The sequence below is a fragment of the Oncorhynchus keta genome, chromosome 3, assembly GCF_023373465.1.
Source record: "Oncorhynchus keta strain PuntledgeMale-10-30-2019 chromosome 3, Oket_V2, whole genome shotgun sequence".
Lineage (NCBI taxonomy): Eukaryota > Metazoa > Chordata > Actinopteri > Salmoniformes > Salmonidae > Oncorhynchus > Oncorhynchus keta.
In genome coordinates this window covers 17,803,515-17,816,015 of record NC_068423.1, presented here as the reverse complement: position 1 = coordinate 17,816,015, position 12,501 = coordinate 17,803,515, and the positions used below count along the sequence as shown (strand labels likewise).

General features: G+C 48.0%; 1 protein-coding gene across 10 annotated transcripts in view; it reads right to left on the bottom strand.

Annotated features, from left to right (window-relative positions):
• The window catches only part of LOC118368161 (1-phosphatidylinositol 4,5-bisphosphate phosphodiesterase epsilon-1-like), a 77,627-nt gene that overhangs the window by 5,980 nt on the left and 59,146 nt on the right, over window positions 1-12,501 (bottom strand). For 7 of the 10 annotated variants that reach the window (XM_035751991.2, XM_035752000.2, XM_035752036.2 and 4 more), the window contains 20 exons: window positions 12,450-12,485; window positions 11,492-12,125; window positions 11,076-11,231; window positions 10,843-10,960; window positions 10,469-10,616; window positions 10,107-10,229; window positions 9,606-9,742; window positions 8,962-9,200; window positions 8,737-8,798; window positions 8,452-8,617; window positions 8,019-8,126; window positions 7,687-7,803; window positions 7,351-7,509; window positions 7,074-7,206; window positions 5,411-5,452; window positions 4,261-4,385; window positions 3,992-4,109; window positions 3,497-3,634; window positions 2,462-2,755; window positions 728-891 (listed from right to left, as the gene is read on the bottom strand). In XM_035751991.2, the coding sequence (XP_035607884.1) occupies window positions 728-891; window positions 2,462-2,755; window positions 3,497-3,634; window positions 3,992-4,109; window positions 4,261-4,385; window positions 5,411-5,452; window positions 7,074-7,206; window positions 7,351-7,509; window positions 7,687-7,803; window positions 8,019-8,126; window positions 8,452-8,617; window positions 8,737-8,798; window positions 8,962-9,200; window positions 9,606-9,742; window positions 10,107-10,229; window positions 10,469-10,616; window positions 10,843-10,960; window positions 11,076-11,231; window positions 11,492-12,125; window positions 12,450-12,485 (3,217 nt within the window). The remainder of the gene's footprint in view (window positions 1-727; window positions 892-2,461; window positions 2,756-3,496; window positions 3,635-3,991; window positions 4,110-4,260; window positions 4,386-5,410; window positions 5,453-7,073; window positions 7,207-7,350; window positions 7,510-7,686; window positions 7,804-8,018; window positions 8,127-8,451; window positions 8,618-8,736; window positions 8,799-8,961; window positions 9,201-9,605; window positions 9,743-10,106; window positions 10,230-10,468; window positions 10,617-10,842; window positions 10,961-11,075; window positions 11,232-11,491; window positions 12,126-12,449; window positions 12,486-12,501) is intronic. The other 3 variants (XM_035752018.2, XM_035752009.2, XM_035752026.2) reach the window with 3 other exon arrangements.

Genomic DNA, 12,501 nt, shown 5'->3' with positions numbered 1-12,501 from the left:
AAGCACTTTAATACAGATACATGACTTATTTACTTAGTACTTTATAATACTTCTGTCAGCCTAGTGGTTAAGCACGTTGGGCCAGTATCTGAAAGGTCGCTGGTTTGAATCAGCGACCTTGGGTAAGTGTGTGTTAATACCCAGAAGGGTAGTTAGTGGGAGAAACCAGTACATAGGTCATATTGAAGTGCGTTTGGCTACATTCTAGTTTTTGTTGGGTTGAGTATCTGGGTATCCCTAGAGGGGGAGAGATTGTGTGTGTACTCCCAGAGCACTGTGTGTGTGTGTGTGTGTGTGTGTGTGTGTGTGTGTGTGTGTGTGTGTGTGTGTGTGTGTGTGTGTGTGTGTGTGTGTGTGTGTGTGTGTGTGTGTGTGTGTGTGTGTGTGTGTGTGTGTGTGTGTGTGTGTGTGTGTGTGTACATGCGTCCATGTACAGTCCCATCCATATATCCACGTCCAGTCAATTCCTATTGGACAAACTATAATCTAAAACATAACCAAAACAAACTGAACATTGATCTTAATACTAAACCTTTGACTACTTAATGCCCTTCAAATGGGGGGACCTAGATACATAAGTGCTTTCATTCTTAAACGGTAAAACAGAGATGTATGAAAATACACTCTAATAAAAGGTGACATTCCGTACTGTCAAATCCAAAATGCTGGAGTATAAAAAACCCTGTTTGCAGTCCAAAAACATAGAGAGGTGTGCGTGAGTGCTCACCGTCAGAGAATAGAGTGTTGGGCTCATGCTCTCTACATCTCTCTCCAGGGGGCAGAGTTGCTGGTAGAGGGGACAGCAGCGATCCCACAACACTGGAGGTTTCAGAACGTAACCACAATGCCCATTTGCTTCAAACAGAGCTGTGTTCAACTGCATGGGCAGGTCTAGAGAGAGAGAGAGAAAAGAGCGAGCAGAGCAGAGAGCGAGCAGAGAAGAGAGCGAGCAGAGCAGAGAGCGAGCAGAGAGCAAGCAGAGAGCGAGCAGAGAAGAGAGCGAGCAGAGCGAGCAGAGCAGAGAGCAAGCAGAGAGCGAGCAGAGAGCGAGCAGAGCAGAGAGCGAGCAGAGAGCGAGCAGAGCAGAGAGCGAGCAGAGCAGAGAGCAAGCAGAGCAGAGAGCAAGCAGAGCAGAGAGCAAGCAGAGCAGAGAGCAAGCAGAGAGCGAGCAGAGCAGAGAGCGAGCAGAGAGCGAGCAGAGAAGAGAGCGAGCAGAGCAGAGAGCGAGCAGAGAAGAGAGCGAGCAGAGAAGAAAGCGAGCAGAGAAGAGAGCGAGCAGAGCAGAGAGCGAGCAGAGCAGAGAGCGAGCAGAGAAGAGAGCGAGCAGAGCAGAGAGCGCGCAGAGAAGAGAGCGAGCAGAGAGCGAGCAGAGAAGAGAGCGAGCAGAGAGCGAGCAGAGCAGAGAGCGAGCAGAGAAGAGAGCGAGCAGAGAAGAGAGCGAGCAGAGAAGAGAGCGAGCAGAGAAGAGAGCGAGCAGAGAAGAGAGCGAGCAGAGAAGAGAGCGAGCAGAGCAGAAGAGCGAGCAGAGCAGAGAGCGAGCAGAGAGCAAGCAGAGAGCGAGCAGAGAAGAGAGCGAGCAGAGAAGAGAGCGAGCAGAGCAGAGAGCGAGCAGAGCAGAGAGCGAGCAGAGCAGAGAGCGAGCAGAGCAGAGAGCGAGCAGAGAGCAAGCAGAGAGCGAGCAGAGAGCAAGCAGAGAGCGAGCAGAGAGCGAGCAGAGCAGAGAGCGAACAGAGAGAGAGCGAGCAGAGAAGAGAGCAAGCAGAGCAGAAAGCAAGCAGAGCAGAGAGCAAGCAGAGGTAGAGATGGAGAAAGTGAGTGAAAGAGGGGAGAAAAGGAGAGAAGGAAAAAAAATTGCAGACTTTCCACTCTAAATCCATTGTTCCACAAGCATCACTTAACATCATTTTTGTTTGGAAACGCTGAATTGGCACAGGTGAGTGGAAAAACATATCAGCTTGCAAAGCTGCGTCCAAGCTTTGTAAATTAGTGTAAAACAGACAAACCCCATAAAATGCATCAGGCCCATCAGTATCACAACCATGTTCAGTGTACTGAGTGGACTAGGTGCTGCCAAGGTCAGAGCGCCCCCTTACAGAGAAATGACATGACATGCATGCGAGCACAACCCTGCCAGTGTTTCTCCAATACATCTCCACAGGGTGATACTGTAATGTACCCTGCCCACGCCATTTCCAATGAGTAAGCAACTAGAGATTCATGAAAAGTTAATTGAGTTCAAGAAGTAGGGCCCTGAGTTTTTTATTACCATGTCACCTGACCAGGGAAGAACTCAAGAGCCCTAGTTATAGACTTCATGGGTTACTTCCTGATAAAGTCCCAGCCAAGGTCCTGGACAATTTTAAAAATAATAATTTCAATGAAGAATCACAATTGAGCATAGTCTCATCCAGGGACTAACCTGTACCGACCCTCTCAGTAAACCTCCACTCCATCACCTTACCGTCAGTCTGATAATTGAGGGCCACCACTTGCATGCCGTGGAGCCAGAAGGGCAGAGGGTTGGGGTTGGCTGAGTCGATGCGCGTGGCGGCCGGGTAGGTCCTTAGCAGCTGGCAGGTGGTGTGCTGGATCAGCTTCCGGGAGAAGCGACGGCAGAGGCGCTTGGCAGCGTTCTCGTTCACCGAGGAGATGTGGTAGCACTTGGGAGTGCGGATGATGGCGCTCAGTGACGCGCTGGGGCTGAGTACGGGCGACGTCTGCTCCTCCCAGCCCAGACGCATGGCCTCCACACCACCTGGAGGTCAGTCAGACGGACAAATGTACATTTACAACCTAGCAAGTCATTTAGCAGATTCCCATTCTGATACTAATACCGATTATAATACCAATACTGATTATAATACTAATACTGATTCTGACACTAATACTGATTCTGACACTAATACTGATTCTGACACTAATACTAATACTGATTATGATTATAATACTAATACAAATACTGATTCTGACACTGATACTAATTCTGATACTCATTCTGATACGTTTATCAAGAGCAATAACTGTGTCAGGTCAGATCAAATAACGATTTGAACACATTTAAAAAAAGCTTTTTTCCAGGACCTTAAAGACAATGTAACACTAACATTTCATTAGGTAGGACATTTAAATAATACTAATCGTAACTTCCTTAGTGTTCTCATTGATCATGAAAGAGGCCTTAGCTACAATACTATTCAAACGCTCTGCCAAGCCTCAGTGCTGAGACAGAAAGAACAGGGGACTCCAAAAAGAAAATCCCATTTCAACCCTTCTACAAACCCTTTACAAATGTCACGACAGCTCCTCTCAGCATCTTTCAGTATACTTTTGATTACATCACTTTTAGAGGGCCATTTTAAGTATGGAAAAGTTAACAGGCTGGTTCCCATGGGGTGTAGTCCGACTATGTGGGTGTCCTTCCCTGTCCCATCACATCCCGTCCCCCAGCTCCAGGTCTAGGGGTCTGGGTCATGGGGAAAGGCCCGGCCATACGTACCCTTCCCTGGGGTCCGGCCCAGCGTCACCGCCTCCCCGGGGCTGCCTCCGCTACGACCAGGAACCGTGCCAAAGATGGACTTCCTGCTCTTTCTGTCTTTTCTTCTGCCAGAAGCCGAAGGAGAGAGGGTGGAGAGGCCTGTTTCCCACACAAGACAGATGGACACACACACAGAAAGAGAGCCCCAGACGAGAGTGTAAGACAAGGGCACCAACTCTCCTCCTCTCGCTGGTTTAATGTTGCTTGTTTGTTCTGGCTGCGCTCTGGAGAAGTATACCCCTAGCAGATGTGCACCTGATTCTAATTTACCATCAATTCATAGACCTGTATTTTATTCCTTTGTGAACTTTTAATCTGTATCCCTCACGATTGAAAAATCACCAGGCAGAATAAAAACACTCTAGGAATAAGCAAGCGCACAACATTTTGAACATAAACCATTTCTATGCTGGAATGAGCCATACAGTAAAGTAAATGAAATGAAAGGAGGACTACCAGGGAACTTGACGGCCTGGCAGTAGATGACGAGGTCAGAGAGCTCCTGAGCGATCTGTCGACTCTCCTTCTTGTTCTGGGGGAGATAGAACTCTTCTCCCAGCTCCATGTCAAATACCTGGGGTAGGAGCAGAGTCAGTCACTCCATCTGGGATTACTTCCAAGAATAAAAACATTTCCGGTGCATTTGTCAAATCTGGTGTCTCCTAGTTCTCAATGGTCTCTCTTGGTTCAGAGACTAGAGGTCAAGGGTTAGAGGTGAAACCAACCTTCCCTTTGCTCTGGGTTACAGCATTGTCTGCTTTCTTCATCCTCTTGGGCATCTCATCAATGATGGGATGATCATCCTTGTCACCCGGGGACTTCCCGTCTGGTTTATCATCTAGGATGTTATCTGAGAAACAGAACCATCAATTTTGAGGGAGGGAGTCAGGCAGACCAGCTTTATTTAATCAACAGACTGCTTTCAATGTGATGTTAGTCAATGGTTTCACATTGAGTCTTCCTTGTCAAACCATAAGTGCTAAACTGGGAAGAACTCCATCCCATATCAGATAGCTTGCTTGCAATGCTGGGAATTGGGGAAATGCCATTCCGAGGAAAACATTGGTCCCCCACGAATACCACAATGCAATGCAGATTCTGTAAACAAAGAGCTGGGAGTTTGAGCCTCCTGTTCTTCTCTCGCCCACACACAGCAGGACACAAAACATGAATGTAAACCATCCATCACACACATCCAAAGTCAAAGTGCTTTGCGGTTAAAGAGGAATTTTCACCAACATGACAGTTATTTCACAGGAGGAATCCCACCGGTTCAGTGCAGTTACAGTACAGTGTAGTGTCGTCTGTCTGTGTCTCATACTGCTCTGATTACATGTGGTAGTGGCTGGTGAGAGCATCGCTTATCCCCAGAGCTCCTAACAGTAGAGTTTTTTAACCCCCGCGGCTCCCCGTTGGACAGGGGCGCGCAGGGGCCTGAGAAAACAGATGTCTTTGTTTTCTCTCTCTGATGAGCCACTGCCACCAGCGAGGTCAGGACGTACACATCAAAACACAGCAGTGCGGATGGGGGGTGGCGTATTTACACTATACTGGCCCTGTGCGTACTGACAACACGGAGACAAACAGATCATTAGACATGACCCCCCCCCGAGCGACATGACCATCATCCCATCTGCAGCGTAGTACTACAACAAAACCCCAAACACAATGTAACAGTTCCAGACTTCTAACCCACCCAGTACCCACACTTGGAACATTAAAAGCCTTGAATTCACTCCAGATAGCGTGACGGAGACATGCAAAGCGTACAGCACCCAGGCCAAGCTCACTGCACAGGCAGAGTGTTACAGTAGGAGCCATGCAGTAGCGCTGGTACTGTGAAGGCGGGGCGGCTGGTTATGGTGTTCAGTTTACCTTCAGGGCTATACGAGGCAGTGGACGCTGTAAGAACGTCAGCTAAGGAAGCACAAAGGAACCGTCAGGGACAGAGGGACAGGGGAGGAGAGAGTACAGGAATAACAGAAAAGTCTCCAAGTAGAGCTACGGTAACTTGTGTTAAAAAGAGAGAATCAAGGAAGATGTTAAAAAGAAGAGTGTAGATACAACATCTCACTCCTACATTACTGGTCCATGTATGTGCAGTGTACATTACTGGTCCATGCATGTGCTGTGTACATTACTGGTCCATGCATGTGCTGTGTACATTACTGGTCCATGTATGTGCAGTGTACATTACTGTTCCATGCATGTGCTGTGTACATTACTGGTCCATGCATGTGCTGTGTACGGTCGTGGCCAAAAGTTGAGAATGACACAAATATTAATTTCCACAAAGTTGCTGCTTCAGTGTCTTTAGATATTTGTCAGATGTTACTATGGAATTCTGAAGTATAATTACAAGCATTTCATTAGTGTCAAAGGCTTTTATTGACAATTACATGAGGTTGATGCAAAGAGTCAATATTTGCAGTGTTGACCCTTCTTTTTCAAGACCTCTGCAATCCGCCCTGGCATGCTGTCAATTAACTTCTGGGCCACATCCTGACTGATGGCAGCCCATTCTTGCATAGTTAATGCTTGGAGTTTTCTTGAGGATTGACCACAAGTTCTCAATGGGATTAGGGTCTGGGGAGTTTCCTGGCCATGGACCCAAAATATCAATGTTTTGTTCCCCGAGCCACTTAGTTATCACTTTTGCCTTAAGGCAAGGTGCTCCATAATGCTGGAAAAGGCATTGTTCATCACCAAACTGTTCCTGGATGGTTGGGAGAAGTTCCTCTTGGAGGATGTATCGGTACCATTCTTTATTCATGGCTGTGTTCTTAGGCAAAATTGTGAATTAGCCCACCCCCTTGGCTGAGAAGCAAGGCCACACATGAATGGTCTCAGGATGCTTTACTGTTGGCATGACACAGGACTGATGGTAGCGCTCTCCTTGTCTTCTCCGGACAAGCTTTTTCCGGATGCCCCAAACAATCGGAAAGGAGATTCATCAGAGAAAATTACTTTACCCCAGTCCTCAGGAGTCCAATCCCTGTACCTTTTGCAGAATATAAGTCTGTCCCTGATGTTTCTCCTGGAGAGAAGTGGCTTCTTTTCTGCCCTTCTTGACACCAGGCAATCCCTTAAAAGGCTTTGCATGATGCACACACCTGCCTGCTGCCATTCCTGAGCAAGCTCTGTACTGGTGTTGCCACGATCCCGCAGCTGAATCAACTTTAGGAGACGGTCCTGGCGCTTGCTGGACTTCCTTGGGCGCCCTGAAGCCTTCTTCACAACAATTGATCCGCACTCCTTGAAGTTCTTGATGATCCGATAAAAGGTTGATTTAGGTGCAATCTTACTGGCAGCAATATCCTTGCCTGTGAAGACCTTTTTGTGCAAAGCAATGATGACGGCACGTGTTTCCTTGCAGGTAACCATGGTTGACAGAGGAAGAACAATGATTCGAAGAACCACCCTCCTGTTGAAGCAGACTTTGTGAAAATTAATATTTGTGTCATTCTCAAAACTTTTGGCCACGACTGTACATTGTTACTGAGGGTTTATATACAGTCAAAGCGAGTATCTGTCTCACCATCAGACAGGGATTCATAGTCATCATCGTACTCGTCTTCCTCCTCTTCATCATCATCATTGTGGTTACCAGGTGAGCTGCCAGCCGGTGACCCGTTGCCGGCCTGGGCCTGGATGTGGGCCAGCTGGTGAGCCTGAGGGAACAGAGCACAGTATGATTGGTGGGAAGCCCTGTAGCCCCCCATGTCAACAAGCAAACTACCTAAGACAAACCGGACGTCATCCTGCGAGGGACGCGTGTGTAATAATGCACGTGTTCACACTGTATAAGATCTCACCTTCTGTTTGACAATGTCGACGGGAGCCTGGTGTGCTTTCAGCTTCTTGTTCTTGAGGAGGATCTTTCCCTTCAGTTGCAGCGGGGAGGGCAGCAGAGGGTCATCAGAGAAATCGCTCTCAAACAGGAATTTGGTCACCAGCTTGTCTCCGAACACAGTCTTCAAAACACAAACAAACAGGAATCCTCACAGGCACGCTACAATCAAAGGCTTTTTAAAAATCAAAGTGCTTCGAGCAATCTCCAAAGGAAGGAATGCAGTAACAAGGTTCTTCGAGACAGGACACATCAGCTAGAATCCCTACAGATCAGGTCCATTGGAGCCAGGAGGAGGTACCTTGAAGATTTCAGCCATTTTGCGTTGCTGGGGTAGAGAGCAGTGGTTCTCAATGGACAGGATGACCGGCATGTCTGAGTTGACGAAAGCAGTGCGATTGACCGCCTCCACCACATCCTAGAAGACCACGGGATACTATACATGAGGCATAACATACATGACACTAGTCCCATTTATTCTAGAATACAACCCGTAGAGATTCCAGCAGTATTAATCAAGCTACAATAGAAGTTGGCCATTATTGTACTGTATCTAGGCCAAACAGTGACATACGGTCAAAAGTGGCAGTGTGCCACGGTCGTGCCAGGGTTGTGCCAGGGTTACAGACTAACCTTGAAGGGGATCTTGGTGGTGAGGGTGTGCCCATGGTAGATAATGGGTGATCCGTCATCTCCATCCCAACAGTCCAGCTCCACACTCCTGCAGCCCTGCAGCAGCACCTAGACAACACAAACGACCACATCCCATAATAATAAGATGGACGATCACACCAACACAGAATTAATCTTATAGCTCAAGTACAGCAGGAGCCCTGGTCAGTTCATGTAGTCTGGAAAAAACTTCTGACCCTGCTTATGGCAAACCACACCGGAAACAGCCTCGCTTCTTTTTCATCTGAAAACCGGATGTGGGGATCCCGCGCCGGCCTTTCTTTTACACGTTACGTTAAGTAAAATGATCAGATGCTTAGAAATCCCCTACAAGACAAAACTAGAAAAAGGTCAATTTCCTGAAGAAAATATATACGGTTGCATCAATCATCACCTGGCTGTAGAGCTCTACAGAGGACTCTCCTTTGAGCTGGTGTCCAGTGAGGTACGTGTTGTGAGAGGACTCTACGTAGTAGTAAGACATGGGATACTGGAGCTCCTCCGTGTTCACCTGAGACTCCTCGTTCTTAGACGCAAAGTTGTCCTTGTCCATTAAAAACCTGGGGAGGATTAGAGGTAAAAGGTCACTAACTAAACGGGTGAAGAATGTCATCTCAGAATTCCTATGACGGAATTTCTTGAGTCGGTCAACTTCATATTTCTTGGGAAATGAATGTACCTGGCAAAACCTTCGAAGGACATCCAACCCATCTGGCGCATGCTTATGCAAGGCTCAAATTTCTGAGATGAACAAAAGAAACCCAATTAAACAATATTTAACAGTCATCCGGTCCTTACCTATATGTCTACTGTGCAGTATATCATATGTCTGCCTAGTTAAAGGGACATTACACTCCAAAATTTAATTCGGACAATTTTTTGCTGAAAACGTCATGTGACGCACCTGGATGACGCTGAGGATCTCGTCGTAGGTCAGGTGTTCCCGCTGGCAGTTGACCAAGAAGTCGTTGAGCTGTGGGATGGCCAGCCCCAGCACCCCTAAAGAGGCGTTCTCCACGCCTGTCCCATTGGTCACGATGCTGGCTGCCGCAATGGCGTCCGAGATCTGCTTCTGGTTGTCCGACATCTGCTGCCGTGTTCGGATTAAGAGGCCCAGGTCCGAACCGTTACGGGTCAGCAAGTCTGGAGGACAGGAAAAGTGCATCATTAGAAGTCATTCTCTAACACACTAACGACATTAACGTACAATGCTCCTACACCACAGTGTGAATACACTGTTAAGAGTCCTTCTGAACCAACAAGCCTCTAGAGAGAAATCATCACAGAGCGTTTGGTGCTTCTGCAATCAAGTAGCTCCCATCAGCCCCTATTCACCATGATTAGACAGACCGAGCACTGAAAGCTTGTACCATCGCCACCCAAACCAATCCAGTTCTCTCATTTATGTATATATTTAAATATATATACACGTTCTGACCTTAAATATACATATGTATTTGATTTACTTTTAAACAATGACTGAACAGTACCCAATGCAAACCACTCAAAAACACATAGGAGTACAGTAAAACAACGCGAGGGACAGACCTAGGTCAGGCTGCAGTCCCGTGTCCTTGTCGTCGATCCTCAGGTTGGTGTAGAGTGGGACAGACTCCGTGCCGGAGCGACTGCAGGGAACGGCGTAGGTGTCAAACAGCTCCTTCAGGTCTTTACGGCTCCGAATGCTACAGCACATCAAAACAAGAACAGGGGCGTTCACATTCAACTGATGGAAATATTCAGCCACTCTTGGAGGACATAGACGGAGGACAATGGTATGCTGCCGTGTAGCCTTGGTCTTGGTTTTCAACTGAGAGACACTTCAGAAAACCACAGTGTGTCTTTGACAAAACAACCTTGGGAAAGATTGGTTGGATTTGTAAAAGCTTCTTCTGAATGTTTGAATGGAATGCAATAACTGTGCTCTTGTGCTATGAGAATTCTCTCTATTTTGCCAGTGAGAGTGCATTTAATCACTACCAGTGACTGTATATAGACTACAGTTACTGCGCGCTACAAAGAGAGGAGGCTGGAAGTTGGACGGCGCACCTGAAAGACTTGAAGAGCTCGACGAACTCGATGAAACTCATGGTGCTGCCAGAGATCATGAGGTTCTGGAAGCCCTTGAAACAGCCCTTCCCCCGGCCGTGCCAGCTCCTGCTGCTCCACGCACTACACAGGGACAAGACGAGAGGGGATTGGTTACTGTTATGGTTAAAAACACTAGATTTAAAATCTATTCTCTTGTGTTTTTTTTATGTCGTAGATAAAGACGTTTAAATAAAGTGGCAACAGTATTCGGTGTGAGGCTTACACTATCAGTATATGATAATAGGTTTACAGATGTATTATCAACTATATACAATATTTCCCCTCTAAGAACAGGTCTGGGGTCAGGTTTCATGTCTTACCCTGGCTGGGCCTTGGTGCTGCCTGACAGGACGGGGGAGGAGAGAGGACGGGAGGGGTTGGAGCTGCCCATACTGGAGGAAGAGGAGGAGGAGGAGGAACCCGGGGTCTTACAGCTCGACAGGGAGAAGGGTCCAGGGAAGCCGTCCTCTATGGGATCAATAACGTACAGGGTTACACGCAATGTGAAAATGGTCAAACACAGTGAACAAGAGTCATTCAGAAGTAAACAAAATCGGTCCATTTAAAATCCCAGATATTCCCCTTTTTGAAAGTATTCCTCCCTGTAAACCATAAACTACTGGTATGTAAAGACAGTTACGTGTCACTGAGGAATTGTGAGAGGTGGTGTAGTGTAGGGTAGTGGACAGGTTACCTAGCCCTTCCTGGTCCATGCCGTCCCACAGCTCCGGCCTGTTCCTGCACAGGGTGTCCTTGCAGCTCTTGGTTTTCCGTTGGAATATCTCGTCATCGGTAGCGTCCCCGCTGTCTCCCTGTGTGGTTTATGAAACACCCAGTCAGTGACCCAGATCTACACAAACCCAGACAAACACATTTGAACGCTGTATTTCTCAAACTAACACTGTATTTAGGTATATTTCTCCTAACCCTGGTGAGAGCCTTCTTCTTCTTCTTGGTGGTAGAGATGGAGTTGTGCTTCTGAGCGCTGGGCTTCTCTGTGCCCCCTGTGCCCATGTTCCAGCGCCGGCCCCCAAACAGTTCTATAGCCTGAGCAAGAGTGGGACCCTCGTACCTGCCCTCCTCCTATTGCAGATGGGAGACGAAACACACAGCAGTCTATGAGGAGATCACTCACTCAAGGCTAATTGACATTAGGAGGAGTCAAAATCACCTTCCTCGCATCTGTGCTGAAGTTACAGGAGGCTCACCGTTTCCTTTTTGAGTATTGATTAACAGGACATTAGACTTCCCAAATCAATTCTACCTTGTGTATTCTAGACTGATTCAATATACCTGCCATCCCATATAATCCACTACACAATCTCAATGAATTAGTATTTTACCTGATAGAGGCTGACGTACTGCCTCCTGAGCCAGTGCAGTCTCTGATCGGGGAACTTCTTCAGCTTCCTCATGGCGTTGACCAGCTCCACCAGACCCTCATGCAGCATGCGGGCTGTGTGCTTGGGGGCCACAAAGTGCAGCAGCCTGTTGTCTGTAGTATGGAGCCCGTAAAGCAGACTGAGCCCATTCTCCTCAGCCCTCATGGTGTGACACAGCTTGTTCTGCAGACACACAGCATGCAAGTCCACCCCGGAGTGGCCCAGGAACACAGCCTTGACCACCGAGAGGTCCAGCAGACCCTCCGACAGGCTGTTCACTACAGGTTGACCCAGGCCTGGGGGCTCCGCGGGGGGGCTGCCGCTCTGGGGATTAGCCCAGGTCAGGATGCAGTTGTCGGGCTGCAGGCGGAGGAGGCAGCGAGCGGTGAGGTGGCTCTCCTGGTCGTAATGGATGACGGTGGCTCCCTGCAGGAGGAACTGGTGGACGTCAGGCTGGAGGGAGAGCACGTACCAGGGGATGAGCTCCGTGCCGTGGCCGAAGGCCCGGTGGGTCTCCTCGGTGCCCTGGAATTCCACCTCTTTAGCCTGCTCAGACAGGTCGCCCTCAGAGTCTGACAGGTCTCCCACCACAAACCTAACGGGCGAACAAGGAGGTCAAAGAGGAGCAGAACACCAAATGGTGGATATTTGTGATCGATTAATAGTTCTGCCTCTGATCTAGGACACATAGAGCGGGAATGATTGTCTCATCGCCACCTTGTTCTATTCAACGAGTGTAACAACCCAGCCATGTCATCTACCAAAAGAAAATCACTTTGAGGATAGCAAAATGCATTGAATGCAGCCCAGTCTGAACAAACAAAAAACGCACCATGCAATTGTAACAGGAACTTCGACACATACAAATAAAGCAAAGTCAGTTAGTGGGAAAGCTCTGAACGACAGTCTGATAACTTACAAGACACGGTTGGAATCTGACCTGCTCCTGAAAGAGCTACGGTAGGAGGAGG